Source organism: Xiphophorus couchianus, chromosome 5 (assembly GCF_001444195.1).
Source record: "Xiphophorus couchianus chromosome 5, X_couchianus-1.0, whole genome shotgun sequence".
Classification (NCBI taxonomy): domain Eukaryota; kingdom Metazoa; phylum Chordata; class Actinopteri; order Cyprinodontiformes; family Poeciliidae; genus Xiphophorus; species Xiphophorus couchianus.
In genome coordinates, this window is record NC_040232.1 from 38,156,902 (window position 1) to 38,178,884 (window position 21,983).

The 21,983-nt window shown below is 41.6% G+C and overlaps 1 protein-coding gene across 9 annotated transcripts in view; it reads left to right on the forward strand.

The window, feature by feature from the left end:
* The window catches only part of fat1a (FAT atypical cadherin 1a), a 95,782-nt gene that overhangs the window by 49,860 nt on the left and 23,939 nt on the right, over window positions 1-21,983 (forward strand). For all 9 annotated transcript variants that reach the window (XR_003595571.1, XR_003595572.1, XM_028018083.1 and 6 more), the window contains 6 exons: window positions 7,690-7,965; window positions 8,214-8,424; window positions 9,700-13,773; window positions 14,784-14,980; window positions 15,086-15,239; window positions 17,939-18,172. Coding sequence is in view for 7 of the 9 variants with exons in the window: in XM_028018083.1 (XP_027873884.1) it covers window positions 7,690-7,965; window positions 8,214-8,424; window positions 9,700-13,773; window positions 14,784-14,980; window positions 15,086-15,239; window positions 17,939-18,172 (5,146 nt within the window). In the remaining 2 variants the exon portion in view is untranslated. The remainder of the gene's footprint in view (window positions 1-7,689; window positions 7,966-8,213; window positions 8,425-9,699; window positions 13,774-14,783; window positions 14,981-15,085; window positions 15,240-17,938; window positions 18,173-21,983) is intronic.

Here is a 21,983-nt window from a genome sequence, read left to right on the forward strand (position 1 = left end):
CGTCCTTTGTCCCTCAAAGTGGGGCTTCCGAGGACTATTGCTGGAAAATAATGTATTTGTTGTCAGTCCGTATGAATACAGCCTTTCATCATCTGGCTGTTGTGCTCCACTGAGCCTAGGACGAGGTGCGTCTTTGCTGGCATTTTGGAGCTCGTCCGCCAAAGCGCCATGTCCTTTAGAGCAAACCCTTAAAAACAGCGACACGGTTCCTGTTTGCTCAGATGAGATGTTTTCTCTCTGTTGCGTACTTTGTCAGAAGCTCTGGCAACAGAAAGTTGTTTAAAAGCCCCTTAGCAACACTTTACGCTGTGACATTTTAAGTGAGATTATTCACGTTTAAAGGTCGGGGCAGATGGCAATGCCTCCTGAGTCTGTTTGGTGGTCTCATCGTGTTTAACTCACTTCTCCTCCACGGTGTCCTGCTGCGCTCTGCATGATGCCTTTAACAAGAAAGAGATTGAAGAGTTGTAGAGATTCAAATCTATCAGACTGACTCGTTTGTTGACCAACTTCAAAAACATTGCATTTTATCATTAATCATTCTCTAAATTGAATTATATTTCTTTTAATACGTTGTAACACACCTAAACTTGAGTGGATTGAGTCAAATTCATTTAGAATGCATGTACATTATTTTAAAATTGATCTTTTTACTTTATATAAAAATACTGAAATAACATGATTTTACATGTTACTGAAATGAATTAAATGGAAGAGGAAAACTGAAATTGAAATGAACTGTACTTAGAATCAACTAAATGAACTGAACTTATTTAAACCAGATTGAGTTTAACTGAGCTGAAATAAATGCATTCAAATGGATTAAAAAATCAAATCAGTTAGATTGAGTGAGCTGAATTGGGCTGAATTTAATTGAACTGAACTGAATTGAGTCAAACTGAATGTATCTGAAACTTATTGGAATTAACTGAACTGTGTTGAACTTAAATGAATTGGGTTAGAACATATATTAAGTTTGGATTTGAAATGAATGAAAATAAATTGAACCAATTGAGTTCAATGAGACTGAGTTGAACTGAACTGAAATGACAGTTTGAACTGGTCTCAGCTAATTTCAACTGCACACTACTGAATTGCTTTGAATTGACTTGAATTTAAATAGTTTGATTGAAAAAAAAACCTCTTATTTTTATTTCCCTTTAAATGAAAATAAGGAAAATATTTGTACGTATTTTTTATTTGAAATGGCTTTATGGAGAACAAAGGAGGACCAAAGTCAAATTTCTTCTTTATGACACAAAACTGGCAAATAAAATAAATTGCTTTGGTCTAAATCGTGCCTTCGAACCAGATGTTGCAGAACAAATGAAGTAACTGACAGCAGCAGGCAGCTTTTCCCTCACAGCTCAGGTTTAAACATGTGTATTGTCAGAGCGGCAACTGATCCGCTCCTCTGCTGATGAATGCTCATGTGTGACAATATAAACCCAGATTACTGTGGGTCAGCTGTTTGGGAGAGGACATACTGAATTTCTGCTCTACACACACCACTTATTGCAAAATAAGTTGCTGCAATTGACACAACAAATATAAACCAGACCAGGTAAGTAACGTGCCAGTTCACAAACCAGATGATATTATTTTCTGCAAGAATCTTGGAAAAGTAACAGTTGTTCCTATGTCAAAACAGGAAAAGGTTAGTTGCTGTGGTGATAGCAGAAACAAAAAAAAAAGTTGTTATTGTGGTGTTTCCGTTAAATAAGAAGCGCAATTAAATTCACATGTCATTAAAAACATGCCACGCCGTCATCCTACAACTACCTCCTGTTGTAGATCATGTGACTTGTGTGATGCCAAAAATATGTTTTTATTGGAGTTTTGCAAAATAATCTCATTTCGATATGGCCTAAAATCACCTCATTCTAGCAGCAAAACTTTCTATCAAAAAAGGAGAGGCTTCTCAATATCGCCGTGGTTTCCATAATGCGTATTTATTTTTGAAATCTCAAATTGCATTTTTATATGGTCAGTGGAAACGCAGCTACTGATACTCTTTGTCACTCAATAACAACTGCTACTCTGAAGAAAGCGTTTTGTTAGCATGATCTGGTGGACGTTAAATAGGACATGTCCACCTATCTGGAAAATACTTTCAACTTCCAAAAAATTATAGACTGGGACAGCCCAGGCACCAATGAGGGGTTCCGATAATCAGGCTATTTCTTGCTATTGGATGTTTTAAACGCAGACCTAAAGATATGGATAAAATGATTCTTGAAGTAATTCCTGGAAAGCAAATGGTGAAGGAACATGTATGTATTTAGTTTCACGTTGTTTTTTTTGCAAGTCACACAGAGAAAGGTTCACATATAACACACAATAGAGATTCTTTCATGTTGTTAATCCACAACTGTAAGTTACTTACCTGCTACAACAAGATGAAACGGCAGGTTAATTGACTTGTCACATTACAATGAAGATTGTATCAGGTTGTTTGTCTTTTTTTGGACAATATGGTGCAACTGAAAAGGACAGTAAAAAAATCAAACAATAGTTGGTTTGTTAACTCTGGACTTACTCTGTTTGGGTGCAGCATGGGATTTGTTTTGACAGAAACACAGATTCCCCCCCCCCCCCCCCCCCCCCTGCAAATTGGATCTAGACTGTCATACACATTGTACCTCATGAAGCTGAAAGTTAGACTTATCTATTCCTCAAATCAAAGTCATGAGGAGGCTGTGCTGTCAGACAGGCTGGCCTATTTTCTCTCTCTTAGGAATGTTTCCTGTCTTTTTGTTCTCTTTTGCTCTCTAGTCCTCTTTGTGTTTCTTTCTGCTGCGCTCCCTCTGAGCCTCTTCGAGCTGCTCTGCATTTATAGGCCAGATGTGAAAGACCGATGATCAGCTTCAAGAGCAAACAGGAGTGCCAGACCTTGGTGGGTTGTGGGCGATGGTAGTCCTGTTTTGGGAACATTGTTGATCGCTGTGTGCCAGTGGCCTGGCTTTGCCCGGAACCTACCACCTGGCAGGGGGCTTGGCTTTCTGCACAACAAGGACAATGAACGTTCCCTCATGCCCTGTTCTGGATATTGCACAAAGGAAGTTTCCTGCTTTATAAGGCTCCGTTTTAAATTTCTTCCCTTGTAGTATTTGGGAATAATTTCAAATTATAGTAGCAAACTGTTCTGAAAAAATGTAGAAGATTTCAGATCTAAGGCTCCAGGGATCCATTGGTAATAACAGTAGAATTAATTCTGGCCTGTGGGAAGTCTACTGGAAGCAGTTTGCCACGATTCTGTGTACTTCTCATTTGGCCATCGTATTTCTATGAAGGCGTCTCTAAAGAATCAGCTGATGAAGACGAGGGGAGCCACATTCCAGCTCGGGCACCTCATAGCCAGGAGCCGCGCCAACAAGGCAGCCTCGGCATGCGGCCCAGCCTCCCCTCCCCTCCACTACCCTCCCACTTCTCAAGCTATACAACATCCTCCCTTGGCTGTTGAGAAGTACCTCAAGCTGTTCTGCTCACAATCTGTTCCTGATCTCCTGTTTCTCTTGTTATCTTAGCCCACATTACAAAGCCTTTCTATATATCTCACTTGAAGGTTTGCTATAATTACATATTTTGCTGCCGTGAGCATCAAAGGTGATTATTGTTCCTCAGTGCTCATTTGCAGTTCATTCCCAGCTACAGCTAATGCCTTAGTGTTGATTTTAGAGGACATATTTTTCTTATATTCTGTTATTTTTCAGTAATGCTTGGGCTTGTTGCAGGGAATGCAAGGCAGCCAAGAATGTAACTGAAACCTGCAGCAAACTGATGATGTTACTGTTGCATGATGGCATCAACGCATAACACAAAGTCCACTCGACCAAAATGAGGGTAGCTTAAATTTGACTTCATAAAGTGAAGATTTATATGTTGACGTATCTGGAGGAAGAAGTCAGGAAAATTGTTCTTTGTCAGCAGTAGTTTGTAGGGATCAACCGATTTACACTGATTCACTTTTTTCACTTCCAATACCGATATCTGAGGTTTTATATCAGTCGATGCTGATCTGATACAGAAAAACATGCTGAATTGACTTGAGATGTTTCTTTTTTAAACACACATAAGTGTACCGAATTATAAATGTGTTTGCTAACTATGCATCAGAACAGTACACTTAAATACACCAATAGCTTCACAAGCTTGGTCAAACATGTAAAACATTAATTTGTTCAGTCAGGGCAATTAGTAGTAAAACAGGCAATGGAAAATAATGAAGAAACTGAAACTGACAAAAATTCATGTAAAGATAAACTGCGACAACCTTTTTTTTCAAATAGTTCATAAAGTGAAAGTCAGAGTTTTAAAGGTGAAATAAAATAAATAATAAAACATAACGTCACTCAGAGAACAAAGCATAGAATTAGACTGAATAGATATGACATATGTATAGGGCGCATTATCACCAAGAACTGATTTAGAACTTTTTCCAATATCAGGACCAGTTAGGATCAGCACTCCCACCTTTCCAGCCATGCTATCGTGATAACCTACATTATATTGTCTAAACCAGGCTTCAGTTTGTAAGTCTCACTTTTCTTTAGTGAAGTACAACACTAGTTCATGTTGTACTTCACTAAAAACATGTAGTACCTGTCTGTTAAAATGTTATTCCACAGACACTGTCTGTCAAGCTACTAAAACTGAGTCAGTCTGCAGTTCCTTTTTGTCACAACTTGTCATTAGACCTGAAGTGTGTGACGTCACGCTAATGTCACATACAGGAAACACAGGTGGTGGATGGCAGGTAATACTCACGGTTGATTCATGGTTGAACATTGATTCAGAATAAACGCACTTGTTTTAACTTTTCACGTCCCGATTAGCAGCATGATATGGGGTTGCTCACAACAGAGGAGCCGTGGAGCGCAGCCAGAACGCGGCTCTTGCATCCCGGCACGCCCCCTGCAAGATGACATCTGTGGGCCTCAGTAGCAATGCCAACATCACAGCACACAGCAGATTGTAAATGTTATCAGTCCTGTCAGGTTGAGGCTATATTTGTCTCTTGTATCAGCTCACAATGACTAACAAACACTCTTAGCGGCATAAACCAAGCGGCCAATTGTTTAGACCAGAGATCTGACAAACCCTGGTTAGCTAGTGAGCGGCCACCTGTTCAAGGCTTTTGTGTCCTGGACACCCCTGCTTCCACCGAGCCGGCACCTTGTAGCTCGGCTTCAACGGTTTTCCTACATGGCATCACCCCCTGGTGTCTGGTATGCAGGTGTTTAATCTCGGCTGATCCCTTTGTTCCCCATGTTTGGCAAGGGTGGAAGCCCCTCGCTGCTCTGGGAAGCAAAGATGGCATTCCGGCAGCTCTCTGTAATCCTCTGTCGGAAGTTCAGTAGACGAGTGGCTGGTGTTGATAAAACATGCTCTCAGAGGAATTTTACAGTTTTTAGGCGGAAGATTTTTAGTTTACAATGAGGAAAAGATGAATTGCTCGAACAGTAACGCATTTTTCCAACACAAAAAAGCTAGTTAGTACAGATGTGAAAAAAACTTCTTTTTTTGTGAAGAAAAGTTCACATAATCTCAATTTCTGTCTGAATAGAATGCGGTTTTATTTAACTTAAATAAAAATCACTCTTGTTGTACTCACTAACAATCAAATTATCAATAATTATTTGTTTCCAAGTTGGGTTAAAAAGTTAGGACCACGTACTCTGAAATAATAAGACTGACCCTTGAACTTCATAGATGTCTTGCTGAGATTAAAATCTGTTGGTTGGCATAATCTACCAGTCGTTGACATCCGTGTGTGAAATATCTGGCCCACCCCTCACATTAAGTTTTGAGACATTTGAGGGCTTCCTGTGTTTAAAGCCTCTATTTTTTTGTTCATAATTGATATTAAGTTTGGATATACCCAAATGTGTTAGAAAACTTGCAGGCTGCTGTATGGCATAGGTTTTCACAAGATTCTGTGTATGTGCTGTTTCATCAATTTCTCCTTAACAAAGACATATAAGCATGTTTTGACTCCTTTAATCATCACAACATAATGAAATAAATCTTTTTGTGCAACTATTGGTTTCCTTTTCACTGAACCTCAGTTCTTTAGTCTGATTCATAAATTCTTTTCTCAAATAAACGCTTCTGCACAAAGCTTGCAACTCATCAAGACATTTTATTGGTGCATTGATTTTGTTGTTTAGCATCAAGTGGTGTTCACTAAAAGCTTTTCTGTCTTAGGTATTAATGCAGATAGCTGGGCCATTATAATAAAAAAAAGTTAGAATGTATTTATGTGAGGAAAGAAAGAATAAAGTGACTGTGCAGAAACTTGAGAAATGAAGATACAGAACAACTATAAAAATAAACTTCCATAAATTGTTATTCAACCTGGGTTTCTTATAACTCTGGATATTGTGGGGTTGTGTTGGTTGGTCGGTGTGCCTTCGCAGCATTATGCTTACATCAGGGGCAGTGCCCCCTGGATTGGCATATTGGGGTTTTGGCTTCCCTATTTAAAAAAGGCGTCTGCAGGGTGTGGTCCAACTACAGGGGAATCACACTCCACACACTGGTAAGGTCTAGTCCGGGGTTTTGAGGAGGAGGGTCTAATGGATAGTCAAACCTCCGGTTCAGAAGGAACAGTGTGGGTTTTGTCCTGGCCGTGGAACACTGGAGTTCTCCCAACCAGTCTACATGTGCTTTGCAGACTTGGAGAAAGCATTTCACTGAGTCCCTTGGGGAGTCCTGTGTGAGATAGGGTACCAGACCCTTTGACCCACATCGGTGCCAGAGCTTGCTCCACAATACGGTGTGTAAGTCGAACTGAGGGTTGGACTCCGTCAAAGTTGCAATGTGTTCATAACCTTTATGAAGGGATCTGCTTTAGTGATCTCAGAGTCAAGTCTCTGCTTTTTGCAGGTGATGTGGTCCTACTGGCTTCATCAGGTCATGATTTATAGCTTTCACTGGAGCGGGTTGCTCCAGTGTGAAGCAGCCAGGATGAGGTGATCCTCATCCAAGGCCCTGGTCTTGCATTGCAAAGGGTAGAGTTCCTTCTCCAGTTCTGAGAAGAGATACTGCCCCAAGTGGAGGAGTCCAAGTATCTCAGGGTCTCTGTCTATCTTCCCTTTCTTGCTACAATAATAACATTTTTCCACAGCTTGATGTTATCACCATGATGTTTCATGGTGGTCTTGATGTGACCACCATGTCTTGATGTGACCACCAAACAAACATATCTCTGCTATGTTTGTTTTCCACCACATATATGCTTTCAAGAATTAAGAGGGGTGAATACAAATGCGTGCCACACCCTAAATTTTGATTTGTGACAGTTTGTGAAAACTATGTAACTTTGTGTGTTTCTCCTACATTAAACTTCAAGACCTTGTGAAAAACATCAAGGTCTATGAAAACGCTTTCAAGCCTCGTGCAAATGCTTTCTTCATTTCAGTTACCACTATCATACCATGGCCTTTCATTAATAAATGTAGCAGAAACTTTAACTTTAACTCTTATGTTTAAGTGTGAACATAAGATCATAATCACTCAGCGTGTGATTATGATCACACGCTGAGTGACTGGCTGAAGTGTGAAGCTCTTTGGGGTACTCTGGACTTGATAAAACACTATACAAGTACAAGTGCAAGCTATTTATCAGTCAACTCAGATTTTTTTATGGACCATCTAATTTATAATGCAATTGCTTTACTCCTTCAGGTGCTCATCCGGGTCATCGACACCAACAACCACCGGCCACAGTTCACCCAGCAGGTGTACGTTGTGAACGTCCCTGAAGACGAGCCAGCGGGCACCGAGGTCCTGCAGATCAGCGCAGTGGACAGAGACGAGAAAAACAAACTGACCTACACGCTCCTGAGCAGCACCGATCCATTCAGCCTGCGCAAATTCCGGCTGGACCCAGGAACAGGCGTCCTGTTCACCACAGAGCGGCTGGACCACGAGACCATGCATCGCCACATCCTCACTGTGATGGTAGGAGTCAGTTGGAACACTAACAAGAGCACTTCTTCGCTGAGAAGAAAATAATCTTGTTACATCTGGTTGGTCAGAGTTATTTTGAGGCTGAAAATAACTCAGTTTATGCCAAAAATGAAAAAAAGTTTAATTATGATACGTATGTTTGTGCCTAGTGTTTCCACCCAGATAATCTCATACTCTATTTTTCTTCCATTCTTTTTCCTTTTTATTATGATTTAAAAAAAAACAACATCTATTTTCAGGTTCGGGATCAGGACATTCCAGTCAAAAGGAATCTTGTCCGTGTCATTGTTGACGTGGATGACACCAATGACAATGCACCTTGGTTTATAGGGACGCCTTACTCTGGTCAGGTGTTTGAATCAGCTGCCATCGGCTCAGCTGTGCTGCAGGTCACTGCTCTCGACAAAGACAAGGGCTATAACGCAGAAGTCATCTACAGCATCGAGTCTGGTATGTTGCCACGGCATCCTAATGAGCCACACTTTCTCCAAGTTTTTATTTTATTTGATGTTGGATAGTAGAAAGCTTCCTTTGTTTTACAAAGCAAATGAAATCAGCTCATTAAACATGCATGAGTCATCAGTCTTGGAGCCTTCTGGACCGTGATCATGAATGAAACACTGTGCACAGAGCAGGAAAGTTTTTGACAAAGTCTTTGTCATTTTGTAAATGACAAAGACTCTCCAGAGTGTGTGTTTCTCCTACATTAAGCTTCAAGAAGCATGCTGCTGTTTGTCTTCTGTTTGCAGACATGCATGTTTGAGATAGCTGAGATGATTTTAGTCGTGACAGACTATTCGCCCCCTTAGAGATTCAATGCTGCTGCATTTTTGTCACAGTTAAATATTTCTCTGTTTGAATCCTGATTTAAACAGGACAAAAAACTGTTTAAATCAGGATTTTAGAATGAAAGAAAAACTACTATTCAAGCAAAGCTAGCCCTGTGTAAAAAGTAATTGTCTCTTGTTGCTGAATTAATGGTGATCATCCAAAACGTTTTGTCAAATTTCACTCACCACATCAGGGATGGATTTGCTCCCAGACCTTAATCAACAAATGACTCAAATGGAACCCTATTTAGATCTCAAAAAGCAATGCATCATGGTCTGATCTGGAGAAATTCAAGAACAGATGAGAAATAAAATCATTGAGACCCATCAGTTTTTAAAACTTTACAAAACCATTTCTGAGGCTTTGGGACTCCAGTGCACCACAATGAGAGTCATCATCCACAGGAAACAGCAGACAGCATTCCCAGAAGTGGTCATCATCCTAAGACTTATAATTCAACAGTAAGAAAGAAACGGGGCAAAAAAAGCATCCAGATGAGTTCCATGGCCAACTGAGAATCCAAAGTATGACCTTAAATAAACTGATTATGACTGAAAACCCTATAGTGTGACTTAATTAACATTATTCTGCAAATAAGAGACACATTCTTACTAAAGCAATGTCTAAATTCTCGCACAGATGTCTGTTGTTGAAGGACAATCAGTTAAAAACTTAAGGAGGCCATTACTATTTCTCATGAGACCATGTTGTTTCTAGAACCTTATTTTTTACTGAATGGATGAAATCACTGTTTGAAACGTGTTTTTTGTCGTTATTCAATTTCGTCCTTGTAGATATTAATATTTGTTTGATGATCTGAAACAATTAGGTCCGACAGTTATCTAAATTTCTGGTACAACATGCTGAGTGTTTCATTTCTTCTTTCTCTTGCAGGAAACGTTGGGAACTCTTTTGCTATCGATCCTGTTCTTGGAACAATCACAGTGGCCAAAGAGCTTGATTGCAGCAGCAAATCAGCATTTGAACTGGTTGTAAAAGCCTCTGATAATGGAGCGCCGCCATTATTCTCCACTGTCACCGTAAACATCGCTGTTACAGTCTCTGACAATGCAGCCCCCAGATTCACTGAAAAGGAGTTTTCTGCCGAGGTCAGCGAGTTGGCCCCTCCCGGAAGCTTTGTGAACATGGTCACAGCCATCAGCCAGTCTTCCGTTTTCTACCAGATTAAAGGAGGAAACGTCCACAACGTGTTTGACATCAACCCAAACTCAGGAGTGGTCGTAACACAGCAGCCTTTAGATTACGAGACCATGTCTGAATACAAGCTCATCATCCAGGGTACCAACATGGCCGGACTTGGCACTAACACCACCCTTCTGGTCCATCTGAAGGATGAAAACGACAATGCGCCGGTCTTCAGTCAGAGGGAATTCAAGGGAGTAATCAGTGAGCTGGCCTCCATCAACAGCGTTGTGCTGACTCATGAAAACACCCCGTTTGTCATCCATGCCTCTGATGCAGACTGTGACCAGAATGCCAGACTAATTTATCAAATCGTTGAGCCTTTTGCTCATAACTATTTTGCCATTGACTCAAGCACCGGAGCCATCAGAAGCACAGCGGCTTTGGATTACGAACAGAGACGCGTTTTCCGCTTCACAGTTCAGGTTCATGATCTGGGAATGCCTCGCCTGTTTGCAGAAACGGCGGCCAATGTGACCATCGAAGTAATTGACGTTAATGACTGTCCACCCCTTTTCAGCCAAGAACTGTATGAGGCGGCCGTCATCATGCCGACCTACAAAGGAGTAGAGGTAGTTCAAGTGAATGCCACAGACCCAGACTCTGGGCCGAACTCCAAACTGCTGTTCTCCATCTCCGAGGGAAACATAGGCGACAAGTTTAAAATTGATCCGGTCACGGGCATCATCTCCATCCAGAACGTCACACAGCTCAGGAGCAGATACGAGTTAAAGGTCAGAGTTTCTGATGGTAGATTTGCCAGCGCAGCTACAGCGAAGGTCACTGTAAAGGAAAACAAGGAGAACAAAAGGAAGTTCACTCAGGAGTCATACCAAGCCTACATTCAAGAGAACTCCTCTGAGAAGAAAACGCTTGCAGTTATCACTGCTGTTGGGAACCAAGTGAATGAGCCTTTGTTTTATAGAATATTAAACCCGGACAACAGGTTTAAAGTCAGCAGCACCTCAGGAGTCGTCTCAACCACTGGGATTCCTTTTGATCGAGAAGCTCAGGACTCCTATGACATCATCGTTGAGGTCACCGAAGAGAAGAAATCAGAAGAAACTGCTCATATTTTAGTTACTGTTACTGTGGAAGATGTAAATGACAACAAGCCGATGTTTGTCAACCTGCCCTATCATGCCCTGGTGCAATTTGACGCTGAGAAAGGTCATATCATTAGACAGGTCACAGCAGTGGACAAAGATATAGGCCCAAATGCAGGCATCCATTACTCTCTAAAAGAGCCTGAGGATCACTTTGAAATCCACCCATCTGGTGAAATTTTGCTCAAAAAGAAGTTTGAGAAAGACTCACTCGACACAAAGTTTGTTCTGGTTGTTGTGGCGAGGGATAATGGGAAACCTCCTCTTTCAGCTGAAGTTGAAGTGCCTGTAACAGTGGTGAGCAAAGCAATGCCTGTGTTTGAGAGGCCTTTTTACAGCATTGAAATCCCTGAAAATATTCAGCTGCACTCCCCTGTGCTCCATGTGCAAGCTAATGACTCAGAGGGGCCTCGCATCGTGTACACCATTACTGAAGGAGACCCTCTCAAACAGTTCTCGATTGATTTTAACACTGGGGTCATTCACATAATCCAGCCTTTAGACTTTGAGAGACATCCTGCTTATAAGCTAAACATAAGGGCCACAGACTCTCTGACCGGAGCTCACTCTGAGTTGTTTGTTGATATCATTCTGGAAGATGTAAATGATAATGCCCCGGTGTTCCTGTCAAATTCCTACTATGCCAATATTTCCGAGGCTGCTGTTATTGGCACATCGGTGTTGCAGGTGGTTGCCAGAGATTCTGACACCGGCAACAACAAGGAAGTATTTTATCAGCTGGTTGAGGAGAGAGGGAAGAGCTCAGACTATTTTACTATTGACCGTGAGTCTGGAATAATCTCCACAAGTCAAGTTCTCGATCATGAAGAAGTCCAGCAACACAAGTTGAGAGTCCGGGCTGTAGACGGCGGCGTCCCAGCTCTGATAAGTGACATCACTGTGACGGTAGACGTTACAGACCTGAATGACAACGCTCCTGTTTTTACTCAACACACTTACCAAACCACCATCAGTGAATTAGCCCCACGTGGGCACTTCGTCAGCCAGGTCCAAGCTTCCGATGCTGACAGCTCAGATGTAAAAAAGCTGGTTTTCTCGATTATAGCTGGAAATGAAGAGCAGAACTTTGCTATCAACAAGCAGACCGGTGCCATCGTCATTTCAAACCATCGCCAGCCACACATGCAGCCTTTTTACAATCTTACCGTAGCAGTGTCAGATGGTGTATTTAGAAACTCAGCTGTTGTTATGGTGACAGTTATTGGGGCCAACTTCCACAACCCCACCTTTTCCCAGACTGAGTACATGGTAGAGGTCATTGAGAACTCACCTGTTGGCACCCTAGTAGCAGAGGCAGAGGCAACAGATGACGATGAAGGGATCTACGGCCAGATCACATACCACATTGTCAACAAATTAGCTAAAGACAAGTTTTCTATCAATGGAAAAGGAGAGATTTTCACCCTTCAAAGTCTTGATCGTGAAAACCCAGTTGAGAAGGTAATTTCCATATCTCTGATAGCGAAAGACGGCGGTGGGAAAGTAGGCTTTTGTGTTGTCAATGTAATTGTCACAGATGCAAATGACAACTCTCCACAGTTCAGAGCAGCTGAGTACAAAGCCACCATTGCATCAGATGCCCCAAGAGGAACAACTGTGCTCAAAATTGCCGCTTCAGACACAGACGAGGGAAGTAATGCTGACATAGAGTACTCCATTGAAGCAGATGTTGGAAATGTGGGGGAGAACTTTGAAATCCACAAAACCTCTGGGGTCATCGTTACCAAAGAAAGCCTGATTGGACTTGAAGATGAGCTCTATGCATTCTTTGTAAAGGCAAAGGACACTGGGAATCCACCCAGACATTCAGTTGTCCAGGTTTACATCAGGATTGTCTCACCAGAGTTGCCACTTCCCAAGTTTGCAGAACTGTATTATCGGCATACTGTTGCTGAGGATCTTCCTATTGGAACAGGAATAGATATAATTCAGGCAGAGAGCGAACAGCCAGTCGTTTACAGCCTCGTGAGAGGCAGCACTCCAGAGAGCAATGAGGATGAAGTGTTTGTTGTTGACAGAGATACTGGAGCCTTGAAGCTTGAGAAAAGATTGGACCATGAGACGGCCAAGTGGTACCAACTAACTCTGCTCGCTCAAACTAAGCATGAAACTTCTGAAATAGTTGCTTCAGTAAATGTAAATATCCAAGTGAAAGATGTCAACGACAACAAACCAATCTTTGAGGCTGACCCTTATGAGGCTATCACTGTTGAAAACCTTCCAAGTGGGACCCAAGTTATTCAAGTCAAAGCCACCGACCTCGACTCCGGAACCAACGGCCACGTCGTCTACAGCCTGGACCCCACACAGACCTCACAGGAGATCTTTGAGCTGTTCGCTGTTAGCAGTGAGACAGGATGGGTGACCACCTTAAAGGAGCTCGACCGTGAAAAAACAGAAAAATACGTCATCTCTGTTCTCGCCACTGACCAAGGCGACGCAGTTCAGCACGTTACCAGCACCAGTGTGGAGGTGACTGTGGCCGACGTGAACGACAATCCACCTCGATTCACCGCAGAAATCTATAAAGGCACGGTCAGCGAGGATGACCCCCCACCCAGTGGGGTGATCGCCATCCTCAGCACCACTGATGAGGATTCAGAAGACATGAACAAACAAGTGAACTACTTCATCACAGGTGGGTTTTTTTCCTCCCTCTTAGTGTAACGGTGTTTCTCGAATGAAACATTTAAAATAATGACATGACATGGTGTAAAAGTCGTTTGCAATTCACAACTATTGTCACCCGTGGTAAAGAAGTGTAAAAAGAAATTAGATTTTTTATAGTAATATTGTCACACTTAAAGCAATTGATTCAAATTCCAATTTGAATTCATTTATTTGCCAAAGGAAACAAGTCCCAAGATAAGTAATACCTGATTTTACAGGCAACAAAAGAGAGGTATATTAATCTGATATGAAGTGATACCGAAACTGATTTCTCTTATGCACTCTTTAAAATGGGAAGGCTTTTAAAGAGTGCTAACCCTGTAGATTGATTTTCATAAGTTAGAAGATGGTCAGCACACTAATTACAAAGTTAGAAAAATCAGAAACTAACATAAACAACACTGGATCAGAACCTAAGCCCATCTTTCAATCATGCACATTGAGCAGGATGGTAAGGAAGGTTAAGCAAAGCTCTTGGTTTGGGAAATGCAGCAAAGAGAAGCACCTTGGATGTGACTAAGTCAACATCTATTTCCAGTGGTCTTACCCTTCTCGTAATGAGGTTCCATTATGGGTAGAAGGTGCCTTATCTCCAGATTCTACAAGCCTCTTTGCAAATATTAAATCCTTTATAGTACAGATGTGCACAATAATGTTCTACAGAGCAGGTAGAAGATACTGACCTGCTAATTACAGAAGACCTGCTCTAAAAACACTTATAATTGCCTATCATTCGCGCAACAAAAATCAGCTTAATGTCTCATCCATACAATGGAAACCGACTTAGCACTACTGCAGAAGCTAAAACTACAGTTTTTCTTACTCTGTTACTGGGGCTATACCTAGTAAAAGCCAAAGACACAAATTGTTTCTAGGTTTCTTGTGTTTAGTTTAGAAATATTTCCTTCAGAAGTGAGTCTACGTCCTTCTACGTTGTTGGTCATGCTTCACTGAGATATGTGTCATATCATATAACAGGAGGGGACCCACTTGGCCAATTTGCCATTGAGCACCTGCAAAATGAGTGGAAGGTTTCTGTCAGGAAGCCATTGGACAGAGAAGTGACAGACAATTATCTCCTAAACATCACCGCCAGCGACGGCATCTTCACCGCTAAAGCCGTCATAGAAGTCAAGGTGTTGGATGCCAATGATAACAACCCAGTGTGTGAGAAGGTAAAAAGTGATTTCCCTTTGTTGTTGCTTGTTACTTCCTGCTGTCGACGTGAGCTTCTTTCCCTCTTTAACATTCCATGTCTCTTTCCTCTTTGTGTCCTCCAGTCCATCTACAGCGAGAGCGTCCCAGAGGACTCCCCGGCTGGCAGGCTCATCCTGCAGGCCTCTGCCACAGACGCCGACATCCGCTCAAACGCCCAAATCTCTTACGAGCTCCAGGGAGCTGGATCGGAATATTTCATCATTGACTCAGACACAGGTGTGTATCCATGCAGTGAGAAATACCAAAGAAGAAGAAGAAAAAGAATGAATGTATTGTATCTCTTCTTCACAGTTTGTCACATTACAACTAAGAAATGTTACTGATTTTATGAGGCAGTGGTACCAACACAGCAGAGCACATCTTTGTAATGTAAAGTGAAAGTGTACATAGTTTTCAGACACTACCAATTTTTGCTGCCTTTACTAGCTCTGCCCATCTATTTATGCGGTAAAGAACAAAGCTTTGCAGAATAACTGAGACTCAGACAGATCGGACGGAGCATCTGTGAATTCTTGCTACAGATTCTCTTTTGAATTTAAGTCTGGACTTAAATCCAATTCTAAGACACCATTATGCATTTAATTAAACTTTTCATTCCACTGTAGCTCTGGATGTGTGTTTGCGATCATCATCACAAACACACATCCAGTGAGTTAGTGTGAACCTCTATCCCTGTATCAGACTGTTGAGACAGTTTCCTCTGAGGTGAAATTACTTTCAGGTGGATTCCACTTAGGGATTAGATAAAGATAACTGGTTGTACTGCATTCAGCTTAGAGGTGTTAGACTAAAGATGGCTGAACACAAACACACATTTTAATTTTTTATTTGCAAAAAAGAAAAACATCCTTCTAGTTTACAATTATGTTTATGTACATTAAATTTGGGGTTTTTCTTGGGACTTTCTCCCTCTCCTGGAGGTTTTTGGGTTGTCGGGGAGCAGTTTTTCAGACACTCGTGTTAAAGTCTGTCATTATTCAGCCTTAGCAGCTCAGCAGGTTGATGCTCCACGTGAGAATTGTCATTCTTTTGGAAAGTCTTTTGTTTTTGTGAGTGCACGTCTCTGATAGTGTCAGCCCCAGAAGAGGTTGGGAAGTTTTACCCGGTTTTTATTTACTTTTTATTTATACATTTTTAAAAAGGGCCCAGAACATTTCCCTGCTGTGCTTCTTTGAGGCTTTCGGTGGCACAAAAACACAGGCGAAGCACACTTAGGTTGAATTAATGTCTGCCTTACTTGCAAATTATTTCCTCTGGGAACCATGATAAATTAGACGTTCCATCTGGCTGGTTAGGGTGGAAAAGCAAACTGAAGAAATAAGAAAGCCCCAAAAAGAATAGCAGTTAATCAAAAGCAACCTGTGATTTTAGATTCTGTGTGGAGTAAAGGCAAGGGGAAGCATAACGAAGTAAGCCAGTAGATTTGAGCAGCTTTTCCTCACATCTGCTGTCGCGCAGACAGAATGAGAGGAAAACGCCATCCAGCTGTCTTCTGGCAGGACTCAATGCTGCTGCTGTGGAGAAGGATTTCTTTTTCTTTTTTTTCACAACTCAGACAAGTAGGAGAATTGCTGATTATGATCGCTAAGAGGCTCTGGAGTTTTCCACCCTGCTTGTGGTGAAGCTGGCTGCTCTGCTTCCCAAGACACTTCCAGGTTGCTCTCCGCTGCCAACTCTGATGTTTACCCCCTACCCTCCTTGCCCTGCCTTCCTCTACCACCTACTGCACTTCAGTGACTTATTCACTTTGCTCTCTTATCTCTTGAAAGCCATTAGTTTTTGAAAGCTTTGTCTTCACCTGCTGAGGAGCAGATAAAAAGTTCTACTGTGAAGCTCAGTATTTCACTTGTATATTAGTTTCAAGTAGGGGTGGGCGATATTAACTTGTAGTTTTATCACAATATTTTGTGATGCTATTCTTATAATAAGAACTAGTTATTATGTCTCTCTTTTCAGGTAAGTATGTGCCTGTGACTACATGGCACAGCAATCACAGCCCCATAAACACAATTACTGCTCTAGGAAAACATTCTCATTTGTACTACGTTTCTTTAGGACACCAGTCACATAAAAAGTATGTTTGCCTCACTAAACTGCGCACTGTAAGCGCCTTTAATCATGTTTTCAAATGTACTCAAAGTAGAACAAACCGTGGAGAAAATAGTAGCAAAAATATTTCTGAAGGAAACTGCCAAAGTGTGCTTTAGTCTGACCCTAATCAGGTGATCTGATGCTGAAAATTAGCAGCAATGCCATAGTTATCTTAAATGTAACCAGTAGCATGTGGGAAATTACTAGCATGTTGACTACCAGTGACTTACTCGACTCAGTACACATTGGTGTATACACACAAATTAGCTAAAATACTAAGTTAGCTTAAATGTAGCCAGTAGCATGTGGGGAATTACTAGCATGTTGACTACCAGTGACTTACTTGACTCAGTATACATTAGTGTAAGAACTAAAATTAGCTAAAATGCTAAGGTTAGCTTAAATGTAGTCAGTAGCATGTAGGGTATCACTAGCTTGATGACTTCTTGTGACATACTGTACACAATATGCAAACATTAGTGTATAAACTAAAATTAACTACAATTCTAAGATTAGCTTAAATGCTGTCAGTAGCATACATGGACTTAAATTGACCTACTCCATTTAGTATGCTAAATGTGGCTAATAGATCCAAAATTAGCTAAAGGTTACCGTTAGCATCAGGGTTGTCACTAGCATACACAGTAACTAGCATGTAAAGACTACTAATAGGATGAGGGTTAACCCTAGCCTGTTGACTAAAATTAAATTAATTCTCATCATGACAAGAAATTTAGCACGATAAATCATAAACGATACGATAAATGCCCACCCCTGGTTTCAAGCTCAAATCTGACCCGCATGTCTGCATTTCTAACCTCTAGGAGAGTTGAAGACCTTGCAGCCACTTGACAGAGAGGAGCAAGATGAGCACAGGTTCAGAATGAGAGCAGTGGACGGAGGAGGGCGATACTGTGAAGCCGAAATCCGCATCACCGTGGAGGACGTCAACGACAACCCGCCACAGTTCTCATCCGAGTCTTACTCCATCACGGTGTTCGAAAACACAGAGACCGGCACACTGGTTGGAAGACTTTTGGCGAATGACATCGATGCAGGTCAGCTTTATTCCTCTTTGTGCTTCAAATAGAAACTGAATCCATCATGTTCCGCTGGGAGTGAGTTTAAGCTCCTCTGCATTGCTTTTGCTTCCCTTTTTAAGATGTGATTGCAAATGCACAGTTTGGCTAGTTAGGCCTGACTTTTGAATCTACTTTCCTGCTATAGCATAGAGGTTTACATTCTCACGCAACAGGTCAAATTTATGATGCAACGCATGGTGATTATGGCCATGGTTTCCCAGAAGACAAAACAAGCCCTCTCATTTTCTCAGATTGATGCCACTGGTCAACAGATTAGAACGCAGAAATGAGACGATAAGACGTGCTTTAGTTTTATGAATCAGTTGAAAATTGTCAGTTGTCTGTTTTTTTCCCCCATTTTCACGGCTGACTCGTTTTAAACAGAAAACCATGTGGAAAGGTTCTTAAGTAAGAATGAAAACTTGTCACGGATAAGAGAACCCTATTTTCTTCCTCTATCTCCATTGATCCGTGAAGGAGACCAGGATCAGCACCTGCAGCTCACATTTTTAAAAGATTTAAGAGGACTTCAGCCTTAACCAAGCCTGAAAGAAAAGGGAAAAAACTGGCTGACTGGCATAAGTCGAGAAATGATTCACAATCAATACCTTAAGCTAATAACTAGATGACTTAAGTGTTCCCATACAGTCTGGAAATTTATAGAATTTAGGTAGAGTATTTTCCAGGTGTGGGCGAGTCTGGAAAAATGTTTGATTCAAACTATTTTAGAGTTTTAGATCCATCCAACCAAATTAGTGGGATTGGCAACAAAGTTGAAACAAAGTTTTCGTTGAAGGCAAAATACAGTTTTCCTACCTGAAACTCTGTCAGAATTTCCTGTTAATATTTATTTCCAACTTGGAAATTAGAAACTCAAATATCAGAATAAAGATGTTATGCATGAATAAACTACATCAACCACTACTCAGTGGCAAATAAAGCAAAACTATGTCAATATTCTTCTAATATCGAAAAAAATAAATTTTTGCTGTTTCCATTAAATAAGAAATGCAGTTAAAATCACACATGGATAAAATTGTTCACATGAGAAGTCATTGAAAAACTTATCGCAACATCCTCCTCCATCTTCTTCCTGTAGTTTTCTTCGTAGTTTGCCCCAGTAGTAACGTTTGGTTGTTGGTCATGTGACTCGTGTGATGCAAAAAAGTGTTTCCATTGCAGTTTTGAAAATGTTGCTAATTTCGATGCTACCAAAAACACTTCCTCCTAGAACCAAAACATCATTTCAATCTCGAGAGACTCAGACGGAGATAAGAAGACAATTAGAAGAGTTTATTGACAAACAGAATTTAAAGTCTTTGGCGCTTGGGCCCCGGCTGGGGATAACGGTTATCGCAGCGTTAGCGATAGGCTTCAGATGAGCATTCCCGATGCTGTTAGGAACGTCATCCCCCAAGGCCCGGCACTGGTGGTGGAGGTTGAAGAAGGGTGCGGGCCTCAGGACCGGGCGAATGGAGGAGAAGGGGTGGTGGTGGGTTGAGCTCGGCTGCAGAGCGAAGGACACCATGAATGAAGGTCCTTATCAGCTGGGACTTGGTCGATGATTGGACGTGACGTGGCTTGGTCCGGCGTTGATAGGTCGACAATTGTGGGCAGGTCGCTTCAATTAACGGGTCCCGGTGGGGATAAAAGAGTCTTCCAGTTTGAATTTGCGCCTAGGCTTCATTACATTTACATTTGTGTCGAAAAAAGAGGAAGTCAACTCAGCACTGTTTTTCTGTATCGAATCAGCATCAGCCGATACTAAACCTCAAATATCTGTATTGTATCGAAAGGGAATAAAGTGGATCAGCGCATCCCTAATTTTGTATTCAGTAATAATCTGTCATATTTCATAAGAGTGAATTAACTGCAACAAAAAATAGCACTAATATACATTAAGTCTGAGCATTTTATGTTCCATAACGTTCTGCAGGGTAAATACACTGATAAAAAATGGTCTAAACCAAGTTTAAAAAATAATGAAACGGAATTTTAAAGGAACAAAATGGAAACAGAAACCGAGTCCAAGTTCAAATCAAACAAGTCCTGCTGCTTCACAATGACTGGCCTTAAAGTTGTATTTAGAAAACCTGGTGCATCTGTCATAAAGTCCACAGTTCAGTATGGCTCCAAGCTAATTGTTGGAGCCTGAAATTGCCAGAGAAACCAGTGTACACTGACTTTGTTTCCTGCTGTGGCCATAAAAGTTAAGTGGCAGGAAATAAAGTCACAAATGCAGCAAATTAGCAGCCAGCCTGTGTATTAATACAGTTCACAAAGAAACACTAACCTGAGGTGAATGTACTCTGAAAATCATTCTGTACCATTAAGGCGTTTATGCGTTCATTTGGGCTCTCTACTGACTCACTGGGCTCCTATTATGTTTTTTTTTTGTTTTTTTTCTGTAGAGCTGCGTTAGGTTAAATGGCACGGGGGGAAAGGATAACAAATGTGGAATTTTATGAATGATCAACCCCTGAAATTAAAAGCTCCATTACACTCTAATGAAATTTCTCTCTCTTCAGGCTAAATTCTCAAAAGGCAGGATTGCAATTTTCCATTTACCTAGCGCATCACCATGGGGGCCACATATTTATCTCAACCGTCTCCTCCTTTCAGCAAACATTGCCAATCACTAAGAGGCTCACACATGGATGGCTCCGAGAGCTTAAAACCTTCCAATTTAACAGCCGTTGGAATTACTTTGAGATTTTCTTTCTCGGAGACTGGTGGACCTGCCATTCCAGATTGCTTTCGGAGTTTACTGAAGCAGGACACCCGAGCTCCAAGGACCGTTTCAGATTGTTGACTGACAGAGAATCAACTCTGTCTGCCTTGTTCTATTTTCTTTCCCCCCGTTTTTTGGGGGGAGCGGCGCTGCTGACAGAGTGAATAACACGCCTCAAATGGGGCCCCTTAGAGACAAATGATAAATGGTGTACACAAAGCTGGCATTAAGACTTCTTGTTGCGCAGGCTTGGCTTGCAGAAATGTGTTTTGGATTTTACGTATAAAGGGCGAGAGCAGTTTTCGAAAGGGCGGCGAGAGCGACATGCACCCCGACAGTTAGCCAGTAGCAGTAATTATTAGTTACTTGGTGCAGGCGTGGATGGGTTTCAGCAGCTCGTAGATGCTTGTATATTTAAAGGAATGGTTTTGTTTTTTTGTTTTTGTCTGCAGTGTTTCATATTTAGCTGCGAGCATGAAGCATTGCATATTTGACTCAGATCCACTTTCAGAGCCAAAGAAAATCAGTAGGTTTGACCCAGTTACCACAGCCTTCAATCAGTTGTCTTTCCAGCCAAGCATCAAAATTTAAAATCTAATGTAACCCTCCTCCTCAGAGGAAAATATTGCATTATCCTCCATACTTTCTGCATATTTTAGAGTGGATTCATTCTTGGCGCTGCTCGCTGTGTGCCACAGCCTCTGTGATCTCTCTATGATGTCGGTTCCTCGCCCACATAGTTTGCTCCCCCAGTTCAGCCTCCCGTTACAATCTCTGAGAGGCAGCACTTATCAGTGCAGAATGATTATGAACCAGACAGAGACACAGAAGCAGACTGGTGCCCTTGATCCGTGATAAACTTCTAAATTCCCCCTCTGATTCTGCTTTGTCCTTTATCTCACCACCTGGGTCTGAGTGTATCTCTTGGCCCCCGGCGCTGCTCTGCAATCTTATTTCGCTCATTCCGCTTCTAGAATTTCACCGTTTTGGAGGAATTTGAACGTTTTGTGCTTCATCCCCCTTTGTTACTTTGTCAGAGATCTTCAGAAGCTCACT